This window comes from Parambassis ranga, chromosome 18 (genome assembly GCF_900634625.1).
Source record: "Parambassis ranga chromosome 18, fParRan2.1, whole genome shotgun sequence".
Classification (NCBI taxonomy): domain Eukaryota; kingdom Metazoa; phylum Chordata; class Actinopteri; family Ambassidae; genus Parambassis; species Parambassis ranga.
The window spans coordinates 8,399,420-8,419,433 of record NC_041038.1 but is presented as its reverse complement, the minus strand read 5'-3'; the positions used below and the strand labels follow the sequence as shown (position 1 = coordinate 8,419,433).

The window sequence follows — 20,014 nt, the reverse complement described above, 5'->3', positions numbered from 1 at the left end:
CCATGGTGACCTCGTTGCACAGCACATAAGACAATAATGAAAGCTCTCAAAGGCCGCAGGGGCACCAGAATAGTGCGCGTCCTCGACGTCTCAGCTGCTGTGACACTTGGAGGAGTTACACAACCTGACGTTCACCCTGAGAATGTTTCTTTCCCCCCCATCATCTCCGGGCTTTTGAGACCGGCAAAGATTGGGCTTGCTAGCAAAGGGATGACACACGGAATGACAAAACTCCTGTGTCTGTCTGTCAGGCTTGGTCTTTATCCGACTGACATTTGCTGGCTCAGGCTCATCCAGGCTCTGGAGAAGCCAGGGATAAGAGTCAGACACAGATGGCTTTTTCCCTTGCAATTCTGTCTAGCACACGATTTAGAAGGGGGAAAAATTGTTTCCAAATCTTCATCCTGTTTTTACAGACTCTCAGAAATATAATTGCCTCTACTGAAGTGTAAGGAACCAGAGTCTTCACACACAGCAATGATTTTTGTAATATGTTGCCTTGCTGTGTTTTCTATTTCCTGTCTTTGCTGACCCAACCTATTGATGATTAAGTCTTGATAGGGCTGTTTTCAGCAGATTCGCTCCTTGTCCTCTGAATGAGTCAAAAGAACAATGCAAGACTGCCTTGTGCCATTTAAAACTGATGAGCCAAAGCCAGCATGAAGGAGGAGAGGGGAGGTGTAGGTGTTAAATTGATTGGCGAGAGAAAAAAGCATCTGCTTTGCAATAGCTTAACAGTTGCCTCAGAAGCACGCCTGCTATTGTTTCCAAACAAGAATACCCACTTCTGTGCGCCGAGGAGTGTCGCCTTCAGAACAAATGTGAGAGGGATAGAAATTGTTGCATAAGAAACATTTAGAGACATCTTTTCTTTTCTTTTTCTTTTTTTTCAATGCTGCATCAACTCCTCTTTCTGTTCTCCAGGCAGTTCAGAGTTAATATGTGGGTAGAGAACAAAAGACACGGGGTACAGGGCTGGAGTCAGCAGCTGATCCAATGACAGCAAGGCGAGGGGGTCCCAGGTGTAGTCATGACTCAAGTAGCACTCCCAAGATCGGGGGCTGTGATAGGGGGGTGGGATGGGTAGGGAGGGGGAGGGTGTGGGCAAGGAGCGACAAAAAAAAGCATGGGGGCATCATAGGAGCTTGGGTCCTCTGTGACAAGCTGCCGCATACTCCCTGACAGCAGGGAAAGCAAATAGACAGGACACCCGGCCCCTGTGACCTTCACCAAAGATTTCGGTTACTGAACAGCAGTGGCACAAGTGTGCAGCTCTCTCATCTCTGCTTTTACTTCAGTTAAGTTTAAACAAACTTTGAGCTTTTGCACAGAACATAGCTAGTATATGCAGAATGTTTTAAGAACTATTTAAAATGAGGTTGATTTTGTTTGTAGCTCTAAAAGAAAAGCCTACATTTAGCTACAAATATGCACTTGATTGGAGGTGAAAACTACCTTTATTTGACCAAGGAGTGGAAATCATCTTTATTTTTATAGTAGTGCTTTTCAAAACCAGGCTTATGAAGTCCTTTAAGTGAAGTGGTGCTGAAGGATGCGTACAATATATAATTTACTAATTGATGAGTGAAACGCGTCAAGGCAAGAATTATCTATCAGAAAACTTTGAGAATAGATCTTAAAGGACCCATATGTAGGATTTACTGCCATCTAGTTCTGTTCTTACAAATGGCACCCAGCTAGTAACCTCTTCCATTTAGTGCCTGTCAATTATCTAGAGTCAGTTTTTGGTATGTCCTTTCAGGGCTACTGTAGAAACAAGGAACATATTTTATGTGAAAGAGTCACCGCCTCCCCTTCCTCATTCCAAGTTAACAAAGACACATACATAAAAGTGGTCCACTGATGATGGGATTTCTATATAGTGGCTTATGCAGTTTTGTGTAAAGACTTGTAGGTGGGTCCTTTTTAGCAGAGCATGGAATTTATTATCTTGATTTATAGATAGATATAAAGGTATAGGGGTTTATTTCTAGTCAGAATGTATAGTTATGCGTGAGATTGTAACTTGGTCCAAAACCATTTGGAGGTGAAATGAATGAAGGCGGTCCTGATCGGCTTGTGTTTACCAGACTGTTTCTGAAATGTTCAGCACATTCAAATGTCGCATTAGTTCCTCTCTATGATAAGCTAAATGGCAGCCACAAACAGCTCGTTGCTATTCTTCTGCAATTCTATCAAGTCAATTAGTGAAGCTGTCAATCATATAATGTATAATTATATAATAATGTACTCTACTGCAACGGAACAGAAAAAATTGTCCCCCCCCCCCTTTTTTTTCTTGAAGTTTTTTAAACTCTGTCTTGTAGAGTTACTAACAATATGATATGACATCATGTTTGAAATACTCTGGGAACACATACCACAGTAGGAGCTGCAGTACCAGGTGTACTGATGGTGTACAGTAGGGTGCATAGTGTGTCCCTATGTTAACTTCCTATGTATCAAAGTGGGGCCAAAGTCTGGACAGGTGGTTCATCCATCGTTATTTCATTTATAAGAGTTTTATATCACAGTATAGCAACTGGAAAAACAATTGGATTCAAAATAAAATGCAAAATGCCACAATATTTTGCAGTTGCATGATGTTTGTACTCAACAAATTTGCCAACAGTTTTCAGTTTCCCCAAAGTCAAACTGTCCACACTTTCAATTCTCTCTTTCACACTATATCCTGTTTTAATGTATGCAAATCTGTACTGCAGATTAGTCGAAGTAATTTGTGCAAGACAGGGTGTGTAATCACTCTCATTGCACTGCCCTGTGTCCTTGTTGTTGCATATTTTATAGCAAATGGTTAAACTAAGGGCCTGATTAGACTCATGTTTTCATGCTTGTATAATCTCGGTCTCCTGTGTTTTGTTATAGTGGGCTCCTACATGTGCCGGATGTGGCTGTGTGCCTGCACACTTAAGTCAGGATCAGTATTGTTGTCCCTCTGACTTCCCTCCCTCCCTCCCTGCTTCTTTCTTTTTTCTTTTTTTTTTTCCTCACACGCTCCCCTCACTCCCTCTACAGAGTGACATTTATTAATTAAATATGGTGTACTGCCGCAGGATGCGCTTCCCTTTCCACTATCTCCAGACACTAATAATTACATTGGCATTTAGCTCCGTGATAAGCCGACCCTATGGCCTTTATGAAATGTTCCCCAGGCCCAGATACTGAGGAAAATATAGACTGATATGATGCTATATATCGATCCATCTGCACGTCTTTTTGCTTTTCATCTTAAGAGAAGAGATGGTGTTCATTAGCATGGCTCCACCTGATTTGTACATCATTAAAGGGAGAAATCAAGCTTTCATGGAAGTATGCCTGGTGTAAATCTGTTCAGAGGTGGGCTGAGGTTAGTGCAGATGAATGTAAAGCATCATTCACTGAGAGCAATGCAATTAATGGAGCAAACATTTCTGTCGTCTGAAGGTTGGAGGTCTATGTATTGATTGTACAGTGCAGACTATAGAATTTTGATTCGATTGGGTAATTTATCATTTATGATTACCGTATTTTAAGTCACACTTTTTATTCATCCTTTGGCAGGGTATGCGACTTATACTCAGGTGCGACTTGTATATGAAAAAATTAAGAGTTAAGTTAAGAGGAATTCAAGAGGCAATGTTACGCTAAAAACGTAGTGATTTACGCTGGCCCACTGGTGCGATTTATATATTTTTTTCTTCTTCATTCCGCATTTTTTTGGCTGGTGCGACGTATACTCTATACATCTTATACTCTTTTACCCTATGAGCAATATTCAGCTCCCTTTGTCTAAACAAGCTCTTTTTAGGTTTTGTACTGCTTACAACATATCAATATACGGCCATTAACAACTGGCATTCAGCTTTAATTCTGTGCATGTTAACTGTTGGCTAAGTCTCAGGTGTTGGCATGTTGCTCTGTCTACATTGCTACCTGTCTTAGATGCCTTTTTCCTACAAGTCACAGCTCTACCTGCACTTGCTGCCACCGTTCCACATGTGACATCGACATTAAACCACACTTGTAGGGTTATTACTCTGCCCTCATCAGTCCCAAAGTTCATGTGTATCATGTGTCATCAATCAACATAGATTCAACATAATAATGCAGAGAATGGAGACGCTGCACTCAGGGTTTATATGTTCACCTTGCATATATGGTTTGTTTTTCATTTGATGGTTGACTTATTGAAAAAAGCAGCTAATCACTTCAGCGCCACTTTCCTGCCGAATGTCAGGACTGTCACCTGAAGAGAAAACAACTCACTTTGCACTGATTATGTCCCAATTTGTATGATCCAAGCAGAATCTGTACAGTCTTACGACGCTAAATCATGTTGTGACATAACATCAAGGTGCCGGCGGTATAAATAAGCAAAGAAGTGACAGGAAGAAGCTGAAAACTGCCAGTAGTATTTCTCTGTAAGAATTCTCCTCTAGTAAAAATGCATTAAGAGTATTAGATTTGATTTTATCCTTTAGCCAATTATTTTGCCTCAGGTGGCCTAATCAGCCTGGTGCATTCCAAGATCATTATATGGCTTATCAGCTTCAGCTGTATCAATTGATGATTAAGTCACAGTTACTGTAAACATGTATTTAGTGTGTAAATAAATTTCCCCTGCACTCATTACATTTTAATAAGCTGCCAATGAATCACCTGCCATCTCTCTCCCCTCTATTCTGTGGATTAAGATGCAGCGACTCTTTTTTTCAATGGTATATTTGCAAATTTCTCACTTTTTCTTCCACACAACTGTGGTTATTTCTCAAAAGGCGGTGCAATAACTTTTCCACATTCTCTTCCGCTGGAGTAGAATAATGCTGTAATTTCACAGAGTTGTGCGAAGCAATAACTCAAGGTTTGCCTGAATAATCTCTGATCACCAAATTAAACTTGAGATTCCAGTCTCTGCTCCCCCCCGCTCCCCCTAATATGGTCATAGCTGAAATTACTGGGAATGGTTTCAGTGAAATCCATCTTGGCTTCAGATTGGAGCACGGGACTCAGGGGGATGTATGTACCCTCCTTACCCTTCAGTATCAGCTAAGATGACCTGTGTTCTTGATACCTTGGGAAATCTGTACCTCTTACGTCTATTATTTTGGTCGATGTTTCTGTCTCATCCGTCAAAGGGCCTGAAACGAGATCGGTTGTGGGTACTATCTGAACTGCACCTCTTTATTTGTCCCTGACTGAGAACAAATTAAGTGACAGGTATGCCTTGATGTAGCTGCAGTTTCATTATGTACTATGTGGCTTCCTCCTCATGCATGTGAACATCCAGTGTGCACACACATACATATACATATATGTACTAATACTGTGTGGGAGTGATAATATTTTCAGTTGTGTGGGTTCATGGTAATGGATGTCTCATCTTTTTGTTTGTGCTCTTTCCACATATTTGCAAGGTGATACATTTCATAACTCGAAACTAGAAACCCAATATTCTCTTGCCAGATAGGTATAAGTGGTATTTGTAGAGCTGTGCTTCTGGGACTGGCTGGATCTATCAAATAACATAGCACAGTATGTAACCATGTTATTTGATCTTTTCTTTCTTGTAAGGCAATATCTTTGCATACTGTTTTATCAGCCCTTCTGTTAGTACGACTGTATGAAGTGATTATTTCAGATGTGCAGCTGAATTGTCACATAACAGGTTGAATGTCTCAGAAGTTGGGGTTCAGATACAGTTTACAGACTAATCTGCGCTTTTGTTTTTTAAAATAACATAACTTCTGTGGGGAAAAAAGGGCTTGAATCTTATCAGCAGGTATGGAAATGTAATCACTATTTGCTTAATGTTCTTATTTAAATATTACTGATTTTTTCAGCAAATAGACCTTTTTAAATCCATTCATAAAAATACACAATATCTGATTTCTAGATTGAACTCGGAGATACTAAAATGAAATGTCAGATCTGAAAATGAATAATAAACAATAATCTGTGTGTCGTGGCTAATTCTGAGGGAGCACTTTAGAGTGAGCAAAAGCAACTACTGCGTGCTTTCATATTGTGTTTAGAGGCCCACAAAATATGAAAAAAGACCATCTTCCCTGTTTTCCATCAATCAAGTTTCAAAATATGCCATTTTGGTTTTCAGCCCCTTATGATGTCACAAGGGGGACAGTATGAAACACTTTTGTTTCCAGCTATAGTTATTCTGCATTCATGAATCTAATGCTGCAGTTTTTAGCACCTGCAAGTCAACGTTAGAAGATAGCAAAACATCATTATAAAACTGGTTCATAGTGAATATCGTAGAGCATTTGTTTCTCATTTAAAGATCAGGCTTAACACGCAGTGCAAAGAGTGCAGCCCCAGCAACAAAAAGTAAAGACTGAATACTCCACAACAAACAGTGAACTTCAGCCTCAAACAAAGCTCACATTCAGCTCATTTACTCTGCAACAAACATATTTCAATTTAGCCTAAAAAAAACACCACCGAAGCACAAAAGAACTCTGTGCCATTCAGGTGATTCACAGCACCTGCCTTCCAGTCCACATGTTCAGTTCTACGCTTGTGTTTATTAGCTTAGCTTAATTGTGCATAGTACCTAAAGGTCAGTGCCTGCTGAGACACATCGCTGCCAAAATGGCTTCCAGGGGACACTGTTTCAGATGAATAAACACTGAAAGCTGTACCGGCTCCCACCCCTCTGTCACCATCTTTTACCTCCCAATGTGCAGCCGCATCACATTCGGCTTTTTCAGGCCTTGCACAAGGTCCTGTGACTGATGGGCATCCACTGATATGTGCCACCTCACTGACTTCTATTTCATTGGGCACAAGGCATCAGATAAATTGGCTTGTCAATTTTTCCCCCCTTTTCTTACTGCAGTAGTCTTATGTTGATTGAGATAGAGGGAGAGGTGCGTTTGTCTTCCAGTGTATTAAAACATGCAGAGTGTATCTGTATGAGTACATCCCTGTTTGTGATGAATAATATTTGACTTCTATAAGCGGTAAACATCTTCCATTTGGTTGTAAAAGCTGATTTAATGAGGGGGTAACTTGAATAGATAAGCAGATATAGCAGTGAGGATTATTGGGAGGTGAGCTGAATGTGAGATGGATGGTGTGGAGTTTATTATCAGTTATGTAATGCACTTTTTATAAGCCCATACCCGTGGGGCCCTCAGCAGGCACTGCACAATAGATTGTGTGCATGCAAAGATGTCAGTGTCACAATGTATATATGCTTTTGAGGAGACGTGCACATTTGTGGTGCTCTTCGTGTATTAAGAATTTACAATAGAAGGGAAAGCTTCGTATATAGAGTGCTTGTGAAGGAGTATTTTTTTAAGGCACATGTTTGATTTAAATATTGCTTTTGCTCATTGTATGTATGCTGTTTGACAGTGACGCCGCAGTTGTTTTCATATTCATATTTGTCTCTCCTCTTACCTCCAGGGGTTGTTGGGAGGAGGCCATCAGATGGATGTCACAAAGTTTCAACACACACTCTGGGGTGTCCTGACAAGGGGAGACAGCGTTAAGGTAACATCCATCAGCCTATTCTTCTAGCTGACTATATGTGTTATTCACTGTTTATTTGTTTATTCATCAGATCTAAACAATATATTTTACTATACATCTTGTGCATATGATCCAGGCAGAAAACAGTCCACATGTTTTTACGTGAGTGTTAGCCGTGTCTTAAAAAAAATTGCACTGGTGATTTATATTCTTGTATTTTTGATGGTAATAGCTATTGCTCTGTAAATAGAGACAGCCTCACTACCAAGAAAATGAAAGTAGTTATCAAATTTTCAAGGCGATTGAAATGACTGGTGTTTTTGTGCAGCTGCTATTCACCCTGCTCCATGTTCTGTGCTTCTAAGCAAATGTCAGCATGCTAACATGCGGATGTTATCATTTAAGTTAAATCCCAAATATACCTTAACAGCATCATGTCTGCCCTGTTCCATCCACATTTTTGATATGTTGAGAGATAAGAAGGTGAGATTTGGAAGTCACCCATGTTTTACTATGTCTTCTTAGAAGAAAAATCAAGCTTGACATACTTTAAGTTTGGTCTAATGGTTAAATAGGCAGTTACATAGATGCCCATAGAAAAACAAAGGAAAACAAAGCATTAATATTTCCAAGAATAATGCTGTGACCTTAATAAACCTTAAAGTTAAGCACAGCATGAGAGAAAATGGTGTTCCTTTAAAGTGTTGTAAAGGGCTGATTACTCCTGAGTTGGTAATGTAGCTGTCACAGCACAAATTACCTCATAATGTCTTCCTTCTTTGAGTCTGTGGTCATCCACAGCCCATAAACTGCCACTGTATTTCTTCCCGAGTGTGGGTTTATAAACCACATGTTTTCATCTGATGTCTAAGGCCTAAAAGAAAATGTCCACAGCTCTCCCATCTCCTGAACCGAAGACGTGGAGAGTACCAGATACCATCCTTTCATTTCCGCTCCTCCAGATAAAAAGATGAGAGAGTGGGAGGACTATCGCTGGGCAGCAGTGATTGAGTCCCTTCGCTAAGCCACAGCGAGGATCTGCTCAAATAACCCACTCTGCCGATAAGAAGCTAGTCATTTCCATAGACAAAAAAACATTGGGGTTCAGATTAGATTTCACCGTCCGCCTGCTAATCTCCCTGTTGCTCCATCATACAATGTGGAGCAACAGGGCAAAGGCAAACTCCTATCCTCCCGTCTTTTCATGAAAACACCATTGAAATACATATAGACTCATAACGGAATCATTAGATTTGCACTATTATCGTTAGTAGTTTGGGCATTGGTGTGAAATTTTATGTGGAAAGTTCAAAATACACCAGCCGGCTGAATGCATTAATATTTCAGATAAGGAAATATCCTATAAAATAATATTTAAACAAAAGTTTGAAAGTTGTTTTTTGACAGACACTTAAAATTAGGGATGTCCCGTTCAGTCTGAGCATCGAGTCATTTGATTTTGAGTATTTGCCGATACCGAGTCCCGATCCGATACTTTCAAGATTCTGTATAAATGCGGCACATAAATGTGTGTGTGTGTGTGTGTGTGTGCCCTAATAAATAAATATCCGAGTCCTGATCAGGAGGCAACATCCGATTCCGATCGAGTCTGAAATCACGTAATCGGGCCCGATTTCCGATCACGTGATCGGATCGGGACATCCCTACTTAAAATATTTATTTCCTATATGGAAGTGTTTTTATTGTAACAGAAAAAGGCAAAGCATGAAGAAATAACTCTTATTTAACCCATTCTATAGCTGATATCTAGCCATTGGCTTTGAATTTCTCTGTTGCCAGATGTATCCACATACTGTATGACCCTCGAGGTATGCAGATGTTAAATTTTTTTAAACCTCAAGTGTTGTTTTTTTTTGTTCCCTGCCTTTGACTAAACACAACGGACAGCAAAGAAGGGGGATTTTTGTATAAATATATAGTATTTATTATATTACTTTTCCAAGGCTATGCTGAAAGGACATCCTTCAAGCTGTTATTGTTGTTGTATCTTCAAATATGGCAACAAAAAGGCTTTTTGGTATGCGTTAGCGGTGTGTTAGGATAGATGGTTGGTGGTTGTAAAAGCAGAAGTAAAAAATAGCATGGCGAACAACATTTTTTATGATTTTCATTGTTCAGTACAAAATTCTATCTATCTATATATAATATATATATTTATACTGATACAGTAGTCATGTAGATGACACTGAGTTTTTGACAATACCGAGAGACAAATGTGTCTCTCGGTGGCAAGTTTAATTTGGTTGACTTTGTAAAGTCACAATTCTCAGAAGAATCCAGCTGCTGCTCAATGAAAATATGTATGAACAATTCCAAAAAAAATTACAATAGGGCCTTCGCACCACTCGGTGCTCGGGCCCTAATAAGTTCAATTCAACAGTCTGTATGATTCTCCCAAATTAAAGGTTCTCATTGTGAAATCGAGCATCTCTGTCGATTTCCTGTCCCAGTACTCAATTATAGTTATAGGACCATTTTTCTGTCTTACCTCCTGATCAGGAAAAGAGTGTATTATTGAATGTGTTACATTAAGACTGGTGACAGGGTTGACCTTTTCACACAGATACAAAGAGACTGGGTATAATTGTGTTATGCTGAAGCCCTGCACAGTAGCTGCACTGACTGAATGGCATGTTTTCATTCCACGCTCAACACCATGCTTACATCCCCTACATAATGCTCAACTTAGCAACGGAGGCCCGGCGAAACACACAATGGTCTTGACAGTGATTTCTGTGTCGTAAGCAGATGTGGCTAATGAATCACCAAATCTCTTCTACAGCCTAATTAGGAGCTAATTATTCAGTCTTTTTTTTATATATCATGATAATATGACTTTAACCTGTACTTGCTTTGCCAGCTCACTGCTTGGCTGAGATCATTTTGTGTCCATCCGTTGGTAATTCTGGCTGTTGACGTGCTCACTGTTAAAATTAGGGGAAATTTAATACATATCCTGTAAATGTACAGTTGTAGAATTTAAATGTTAAAGCACATCAAACATTAAAACTCGTTTGGAATCAGCAGAAGCAGAAGCATGCTTTTGGTGCAGAGTGGAGCAGAATTCGAGGTGTATTTTTGGGATTGGTGGCTTCAGCTGTGGAGACTGATGGTGCTGTTAGGGGTACATTTGTGTGAACATTTAATGGACCCCCTGCTGATCTCGCTGTCGCACCCCCTTGTAAAGCAGCCTAAGCTAACCTGACATCAAGAGCATTTGGGGTAGGGTGGGGGGGGGACTCTCATCCGTCTATCACAGCACTTTCCACCCCCCTCTCCCCCTTCTCTTTCTCACCACTCCTTTTAAGCAAAGACAACTTTGGTGAATATTTCATGGGGTACATTGCCTCAGTTTCACCGTATCGGGCGAGGTAGAGTGGCACGCGATGACGACTGACAGGCCCCCATGTGCTAGTGTCCGCTAGGAGACAGCCTTTCTTTTTGGTCCGTCTTCCTGACACTCCCACTCCTTTTTCTTTTTCTTCCTCCTTCTGTCACAGACAGCACTTCTTTTAGCCAAGCGTCTGGCTGCTGTTCATTTAGCTGTTTCTTTAAATTTTTGTATGACTACAGAACTTCTGCTGATCCATCTGATACTGTTAGTTAAAATGCCAACATATGGGTACAAATCTGTTTTTTCACAGGCTCCACTAAATGATATGATTATGCGCTGTAAAGATCATACAGAAACTTAACTGTACTTCTTTTGCCAACTTTGATGCTTACATAAACGATTACATTATCACCAGGGGAGACCTCTCTTATTTTTTCCATTAATAATATAAGGTTCTTAAAGAAAATTACTTGCTTTTCTGTTACACAACTTCTCTCTGACCTCAGCCATCCTCCTCACTAAGCTGTGTGTTATACAAATGTGCTGTAAAACCACAGACCATCAAATAATACCACTAAATAATCACTTTTTTTGTTTCAGTTCTACTTGAACCTTAGCATCAACCTCTCAATATCATGTTGCAAACTTCAATGATTGTCTTTACTGTCATTGTAAGACACACTTCATTTGTCTCCCCAGCATTCAATTTCATGGAGGGATGAGAAAATACCGCTTTTCCACACTACTTACGAAGATTTGACAACACTGCAGTATGCTCACTTTGCTGCCGCTCTCTCCTTTCTCGCTCTTGTATTTAATAAACACCACGCTTGACTTACAGTAAGGCTTCCGCCTCGCCTCGCTCAGTGTGACGAGCAGCTGAACGGTGTCACAGTTAAAAGGGGGTGGCTCTGTTGCTCTGTTGTGACAACACGCATTTGATGTTGAAGTGGTAGTCCTTGGCTGCCATGTTCTCCCCTTCTACTCTTTTACTTTCTTGTTCCTGTGCTGTCTGCGATCTCACCGCTGTCGCACGTCGGGGAAGCCAACTGGCATGACCCGAAAGTGTGACGGCGTCACACAAGCTGCCATTTTTCCCACCGCTGACAGGCATCCAGTATGCATGCATTCATGCAGAGATATGCACTTGTTTTTTGAAATTAAATAACTTTAATGGGCTCGTACTCTCGTCTGAACTAAAGTCCCAAGATGATGAAACGTCTGCTAGTGATGTATAAAAGATGCTTGTGCACATGTGTCCTTTATTTTTATGAAACTTACATCAAAGTTAGATATAAAGCTGCCATATGCTAGTGTGCAGCTAAAACACACAAAAAAGATACATTCTCACAGTAGCCTGAATTATTCCATTAAAAAAATTGGTTTTCCAGAAGACATGACTCATACAGTTAAAGGTGCAAAATGTACAGCTGGAGTTTCTGCTGTCAGCTTTCTCAGTATCAAATATAGTTTTAACTGGTGTAGAAATAAAAGATGATAACATGCAATAATAGACAGGAACATATTCTCCCGGTAGAAGGGGGTTTTTGTTAGGAAGTGCCATTAAAATTAATCAAAAGATTGACTCGTTAAAACTGCCATGACTCACTCCGTCGCTGTTTTTCGCTGCAAGCTCGAGATTCAGAAGAGGAAAGTGCCAGGAGCCATGTATGGGATCGGAAAAGGAAAAGCACTCAGGGCGTCTTTGTCCTCTGTTTGAAGAGTGTGGCAGAGGGGGGGGGGGGGAGAAAGGAGAAGGAGTGGGAAGAGTAGAAGAGGAGGAGGAGGGAATCAGGGGAAGAGGGGGATAAGAGAGATGAAGTTTCTCGCAGCTGCCCAGCCTGAGGCCAAAAATATGTGGCGCTTTCCTCGTCACCACGTCACCAGCCATCCATTCTCGCCTGTCATTATTTTACCTCTTGCAGAGGACACACGCCGTCTCTCAGGCACACATATGCACACTTCCACCACCACACACAGACTCTGCTGCCTTGATCTGCTCCCAAATGCTGCATCAAATCTTCAGACAGGGCCAAGTTAAACAGGATGGATAGAGTCATGGACTAAAATGTGGTAAAGGATCACTGAACTCTTTTACTGCATGATTAATGAGATGTTGATGCTGCTATTATTGTTCATGATGACACAAAGTAGTTGGCAGGTTGTTTTGTAAGTTGTTCAGGACCAATATAGGCTGCTTATTTGCATGGTAGCGTGCTAATGAGCAGGCTCCTAGCTAGCTTGCAAGTGTCAACATGCCCACAGAGATGTGCAAGAAGTGGCAGAGATGGTGTTGCACGATTCACTTGTTTCTGTTGATGCTTGGCCAATGGGGAGTGGTCATACTCCCCCGTGGTTTTGTACTGGAATCAGTGTGTATGTTAGCCACATAGCTGTAGCTCAGCTATTTGTTGCTATGTGTTGCTTCCTCTTATGCTAATTTGTGCTATGAAGTACAAATTGTTGTTCACCTAACAGCCACAGGTGTCACTGTTGGCAAATATTTTCAGGCTTTTACATCTAGAACCATTAAATTCAACCTGCTTTATCCTCACATACACACCATGCTGGGTCTGTATCTAAGAAAAGGAGACATATGTACAAAGCACAGGATCATGCAGACCATATTATGTATACCCATCTTCTTTCTGTAACATTCAAAAACTGAGTAAATACTCTAGAATGCACCAAAAGCAGCCTTTTTTACCTTTAAAGTAGGGTGAAGGGTTGAATGTTGAACTTCTCAGACAGTCTATGCACAGTCTGCATTGACCCTGCCCTCCTGTCCAAAAGTTAAACTCAGCAGAGGCTTCCACAAATGTCGCAGTAAAGTTCAGTTTGCATTAGCAGCAGTGTCACGAGGCAGAGGAGTTTCTCAGTGCTCTGCAAACATTGTGCTGCTGCTGCCACATTTACCATTAAACTCTGTTCCTCTGCAGAGTGAGACAGGTCGTGCCATAAACACTGCAGTCCTCCACGTAAACCTCAGATTTGACTTTGCTGCTGCAGTGTATTAAATTTCTGTTCTTTTAAATGAACACAGAGCTGTTGGGATTTTTTTTTTTACATCCTATGCAATCTGTTATATTGGGTTTTGTGTTGCAGATATCCATCACTACATCATTCTCATCATTGACCTATTATAAAACTGCTACATTTTATTAGAGCCAATACAAAACAGGAGAAAGAATATGAAGATGGGCTCACCACACACACATCAACCGAAACAGACAAAAAAAACATGTGACATTAAATATTCAAAAACAAATCCTGTAAAATATGACACACTCACCAAGTGAACACGTTGCTGTGGGAATTCAACATAACACACACATAGAAGGAGGCTGTGTCTCTCCTACTTGGCTGCCATGAATATAGGTCTGCCAAACTGAGCAACAACAGAATAATACTGGAAGTATTACATAAGTTAGGATTCTCTGTGATTTGAACCTTAAGTCAGCGGCGCACAGGCGCCTGTTTTAAATTGCATCAGTTCCTCTGATGTAAATGTGTATAGCCTTCAACTCCCTTAGAGCTTTTAGTCATTTATTTTGATTAGGGCTGTATTTATAAGATAAGTCTCTTAAGTAAGTCGCCTGGGAAGAAGGGTTGGCGAGGATGGTGGTAGGGGAACAAAATGATGTCTGTTTGATGATTATAAATTCAGAAATTTCTGCTTGTCAATTAATTAGCTGCTTCCTGGGTATGTTGTGCCCCCTCTTTTCATTTACTGGGCCCAGCTCTCGGTGGACAAATACCCACGGTGCACCCATTGTATGTCTAAGCAGTTACACACGTCTCCAGCAGCTGGGGGAACGGGAAATAAAGATCCTTCAAAGGCAGACAGTTTTCAAGAGCAAGCCTCTGTTTTCTCGTGCTGGCTGATTTCTGAGAGAAGCATATTTGGCTGCTTGAAGGCTTTACTCTGCCAGAGTCTCAGACACAAACAAGAACTGGAGAATGATGTGGACATGAAAAGATAGGTAGACTGCGCTTGAAGTGATGCTTCCATTATTTCTGCCTCTTGAAGTGCAGCAACGTGTGCAGGAGACTTGTCTTGTTGAGGCTATTATGGCAAGGTGAGCCTTTAAGGAGAACTCTTCAGTTATATGCAGCTCCACTGTAACATCTGCAGTTTTATACCAAAGAAGAGAGAGAAATGTATTTTATAACAGGAAGTGAAAAGAATCATGCAGCTTTTAAGTTATTTCATATGATGCTGGTTGCCTTCCAGAGGGATAAACATTTTAACTGCCCGAGAGCACAACTGATAAGTTCATGACCTTAGGCAGCCCTTATATTTTTCAGCATGAGCCACTCCAACATATTCTTAGTCCAGCAGTCATGGAGCATGGATCCTTTCTTTGTAAAAGTTTTGGACCTCCAGAAAGTAGTCTACAGCTGTGAGGATTATTGTGAGAATTTAACTTTTAGAGAGGGCATGTGTTTATGTGGCGTTTTCTGTCGGGGCATTCTGGTAAGGTGCTGGGGAGCACTGCATCAGAAGAGTGGCACCAAACAGTGCATCAGTGCATCAGATTTGGCTCAGTGACAACAAAGATGACATTTTTTATTGTGCTTTTATTTGTATATCTGATTATGGTCAAGTTTACTTACTGAATTTGCATGTTTCACTTAACCCTTTCACTACTATAATTATAACAGTTCGCCATCTTATTTTAATGATTGAATGATTAATGATTCTTTTCTTGACGATGAAATATAACTTTAAAAAGCTGGCACATATTTGTTATTATGTAATAAAAGTAAAAAAAACAAGACAAGACTAGAACCTTCTAGAACCTTCCTTTTTTTAAGGCTTGAAAATCGATTCAAGTCTCCAAGTGGTTTACATCGTCTATAAAGGTATTAAGAAAATGTAGAGAGACAAAATCACTGCAACTAGATGCTACAGGGAAAGACTCCTTTCCAGATGTCTCACCAGAGCTCACACGGCATCCTGAGAATAACATTTTGTGTGTTGTTTTGTTAAGATACTTGTCCAACGGTGTAACTCAGTGGCATGTTGTTTTTGCATGACAGTTTTCACATTTTTATTCAGTCCAATCTGTCAAAAATATTCTAAACTGCAAGTACTGCATGAGATGTCAGAGTGATCTTAGGCAGGTTTTTTTGTTCTGCTCAGAGGTGGTGAGTCACATTGCATTTGGCAACGCCTCTCACTTGCACAGTTGAGTTTACAGTCTGGTTTCCAGTGAAGGGAAAAATGACAGCATGCAGCATGCGACATGACATCAAATCGGACCCATATTTCCTCCATCCACTTTGTGGAAGTCGTGTCATGTTTAGTCCTCCTCAGCATCATGAAAGCTGCAGAGAAGATGCACATTTTGTTTCCTCTTTAATGCACAATGCCTACAAGGATCAACAACAGAATATAGTACAGCTGAAAAAAATGCACTTTTTTGTTACCTTGGGTAAATTTCCAAATACAGATAAATGTTAATATTTTGATATATGGTATATCAGATGTATAACTGCTACAGAATACAGGAGGGATTTGGTGATTATAGCTCAAAAACCTTCCACATTTAAATGAATGTGGCATCTTTTAAGGAAAATTACAGACCTCAAATTGTTTTGGCTTTGCCTGTTTCTCCCCTGTGACCTAAAACAGTACACTAGCATCCAGGCATGTCGTCTTTCATCATTAATCCGTGGTTCGAAGGCTCCTGGGAACCTCCGAGAGCACAGAAAGGAACCTTGTATTTTGAAACATCAAGTGTCGTCAGTGTCTGTGGGGAGGCGCTTATTAGAGTCATGCAGTCGAAGCTGAAATGATCTTTTAAAATCACTTTCTGTGTCTCTCACACACGCACACAGACACACACACGGGTGCCTTTGTTGTTGCTTTATACATTAATGCAGGTGATACCCAAGGTCTTCCAAGTGTATAGATCTTTGACCTTGTTTTCTCTCCCTCTCTGCTTCCATTATGTGCTTGTAGATCAAAGACGCGCATGGTGCACAAGGCACTCTTGTCGGTGAAGATCCTTATTTAATGGCAGCTGACAGAGGTAAGTTATTAAACCTCTCCACTGTCCTTTCTACATCTACTGTTCCTTTGACCCACTCATTGGGCAAACGCTGTATGATCTGGCTTCATTACAAGCCTATAAATATGCGCACATATGTTTCAATCAGTGTATTTGTGTCAAAGGTTAGTTCACACAATAGCGGAGAGGTTTGTATGTGTATTTAGCCTGAAGCTACATATGATATGTATCAATATATCCATCTTCAAAAACTGGATAAAACATGACCTGGATGAATGAGACTCTTCACAGACAAAGCCGTAATGCATTTACGGTTTGTGCGGTTGCACTTTGTGTAGAGTGGTTGGGCGATGTGGCTAAAAGATCACTCGGATAAAACCTGTGATGTCAGAAGTCAGGATTATTTTGACTTGTGTAATCACATGTTTGGTTGGCCATATAGTTGCCTGGCTACACTTCAGCGTGAAGGACCAACATTCAGCTTTTACTTACCTTATTTCAATACTCCATTTGCTTCTAATTGGCAAAGCCTAGGCCTGTCTGTTTTTATACTTTTTGTTGATATCATGATCCTCAATATCAATCGGCTGCATTGCTAGCAGCTGCCACTCTTGATGGGTTTCTTTGTTCTGTTTGGGGTTCTCCCATCAGAAACGTCTGCAGGTGTGGAATACTGGTACAAATACCACCACAGCAAGCTTTCAGGGGCATCACAAGAACCCAGTTATGAGATTACATTATTTTTGTTTTGATGAAGCAGAACATTTACCCATTTAGAATCATCCACAATCTACTAGAATCTGCACTATTTACAATTTCCAGCCAAAAGTGGCAGAAACATGCTAAAAATACCTTTAAGGACAGTGACACCCTCTAAAGCCAGAATCTTGCTGACATATCATTTTTGCTACTGTACCTTTTAATGGATGAAGTGCATAGTTTTATCCTGATATTATTCAAGTTAAAGGCAACCACACAAGCAGAAGGGTGCTTGTTGTTTAGATTCCTGTTGTGTTAGACATGATTGGTGAATGTTTTGACAATATACTTTGCACTTGGCATCATTTTGAGGATTAATTGATCAAGGATAATAGATGGCTAGTCTGAATAACATGGTGACTTTCACTGTATTATTAATGGAATAAGAATACATCTACAACCAGCAACTTAAAGCACGTTTAAGATGACTGTTAGAGCTGTGTACCAATGTGGCATAGTGAGTTCTGTTTATACAAAATGCATAGAACATCTTGGACCTGCAGTGCTATTGTTTTATATGGATGCATATATTATACTGCGCCTCTGATATGGCCGGTAATCTTTTCAAAAACATACTTTTGCAGTGAAAATGTACAGGCACAGGCGCTGAAAGGAAAATTCTGCTTCAAATTTAGCTACCCAAAACATTTTTATTGCTTGAATAGAAGCATTACGGCATACCCAGAAGCGTGGCTATTGTTTGAAAATAACAAACAGATTATCCATTCATGAGAGAGCTTTGTTTACCATACCTCCTGCACCTATTACTTTGGCCATAGTTCCAAACAAATCGAAGGGAGGGTATGCTTGATGTAGATGTGTGGCTGATGCAGGAGGCAGTTTTTTCTTTCTTTTTCTTTTTTTTCTGTCTCATGTTTTGTTATCATGCAGCTAGTTTATTCCCCCTTCACACCAGCAGCAGCATATTATCCTGCTCCAGCTGCTGCGAGGAGACAGGCCCAGGTATTTATGGCTAGCATAAAAAAAGTGTGCGCATTCCCTGTCACCTACAACCACAAGATTTACAGCACATTTGACAAACACACTGAATTAAAAAAAATAAAACGGAGTGTTCAATTTGTATAAGAGTTTAGAACCTGTCTGTTGTGCATGCTCCCAACGGATTGTGCTGTTAGTTCATGTGTGTTGCGCATGTGTCTCACTGTCTACGTACGCCTCTCTCTCTGTGAGAATGTGTCGATCTGTCTGCCTGTGTGTGTATCTGTATGCCTGTGTGTATTTGTGTGTGTGTGTGCGCACTGAATCCGCCTGCTCTGAAACACCAGCAACAGATAACAGATGGTCCCCCTGCATTAGAAGTGTTTTATTTCCCTGCGGAAGCCAGATATGTCAAAAATAAGCATGTGCAACATTAGTCATTTGGAATATTCATGCCCCTGCCGTCCGATGGTTTCCTTTTCACAGCCAAAATACCACCAGCCCAATTCTCCTAAGGAAGTGAGGTGAATCAGGGGGAGAATGAAAAAAAGCAGTCATCAGCTGAACTGATGGGGGGGAAAAGGCTGAGGCCTACATGCTGTTTTAATGGAGGATTTTTTTTCTCTTTCGTAGCAGCTTCTTTAGCATGCCAGCAATGTAATTAAAAAGGGGTTACAGTCTGTAGATGTGCTCATATTAACAACCTCATCCCACAGCCCCATTAGACACACTTATCTGAGTATGCACACATGTCCATATGCCTTTCTGGCTACACACGTGCACACACACAAAATAGCAATTTGCACCCATATTAAATAACCTCACCCAGCGGATCAGGCTTCTTTTGCATTCCTTCATAGACTCCTCTTTGGGAGTCCTCCGCTCTCTACTACTTATGATCCCATTTCTCCTCCCCACCTCCATCTTCAACTGTCTTGATGCTGTGAAGCTCAAGTCTCTTTAATCTCCACCTCCTCTCCTCCCAGGCTTTCTACCCCCTTCTCACACCACTGAGCGTGGCTGCCATCCTTGTCCTTGGTGGCGGACATGGGCATGCATCATTATCAGGCCTGATTAACTGTCCACGTAGTTGGCACTCTTGGCCCCACTAGGGGCCAATGGCATGGTTTTCCTCACACCGAAAACATGAATTTTGAGCAGCACTTTCTCACTCGCCGTGGTCCCTCATGATCAGGGTTAATTCGTGGCAGCATGCGTGAATGGTGTAGAAAGAAGAGAGGAGGAGGAAAATCTACTAAACAGTAGTGCACTGCTTATCGCAGAAATGCAATATAATTTATTCAGGAATATGCAAATCCAACAATCACTCTGCCTTGTTTACCGAAGGGACCTGCTGATTCAGAGTCTGAAAGAGAGAGACGGGCAGAGAAACAATCCCAACCACAGAAGCCAGCGTTAAGGCTATACACAAAGTCAGCCAACAGCAACTCAT

General features: G+C 40.8%; 1 protein-coding gene across 1 annotated transcript in view; it reads left to right on the top strand.

Moving 5' to 3' along the window:
• LOC114451188 (glucosidase 2 subunit beta-like) overlaps window positions 1–20,014 on the top strand; it is a 98,566-nt gene that overhangs the window by 24,686 nt on the left and 53,866 nt on the right. The window contains exons 9-10 of the mRNA XM_028429761.1: window positions 7,426–7,512; window positions 16,815–16,884. Coding sequence (XP_028285562.1) covers window positions 7,426–7,512; window positions 16,815–16,884 — 157 coding nt within the window. The remainder of the gene's footprint in view (window positions 1–7,425; window positions 7,513–16,814; window positions 16,885–20,014) is intronic.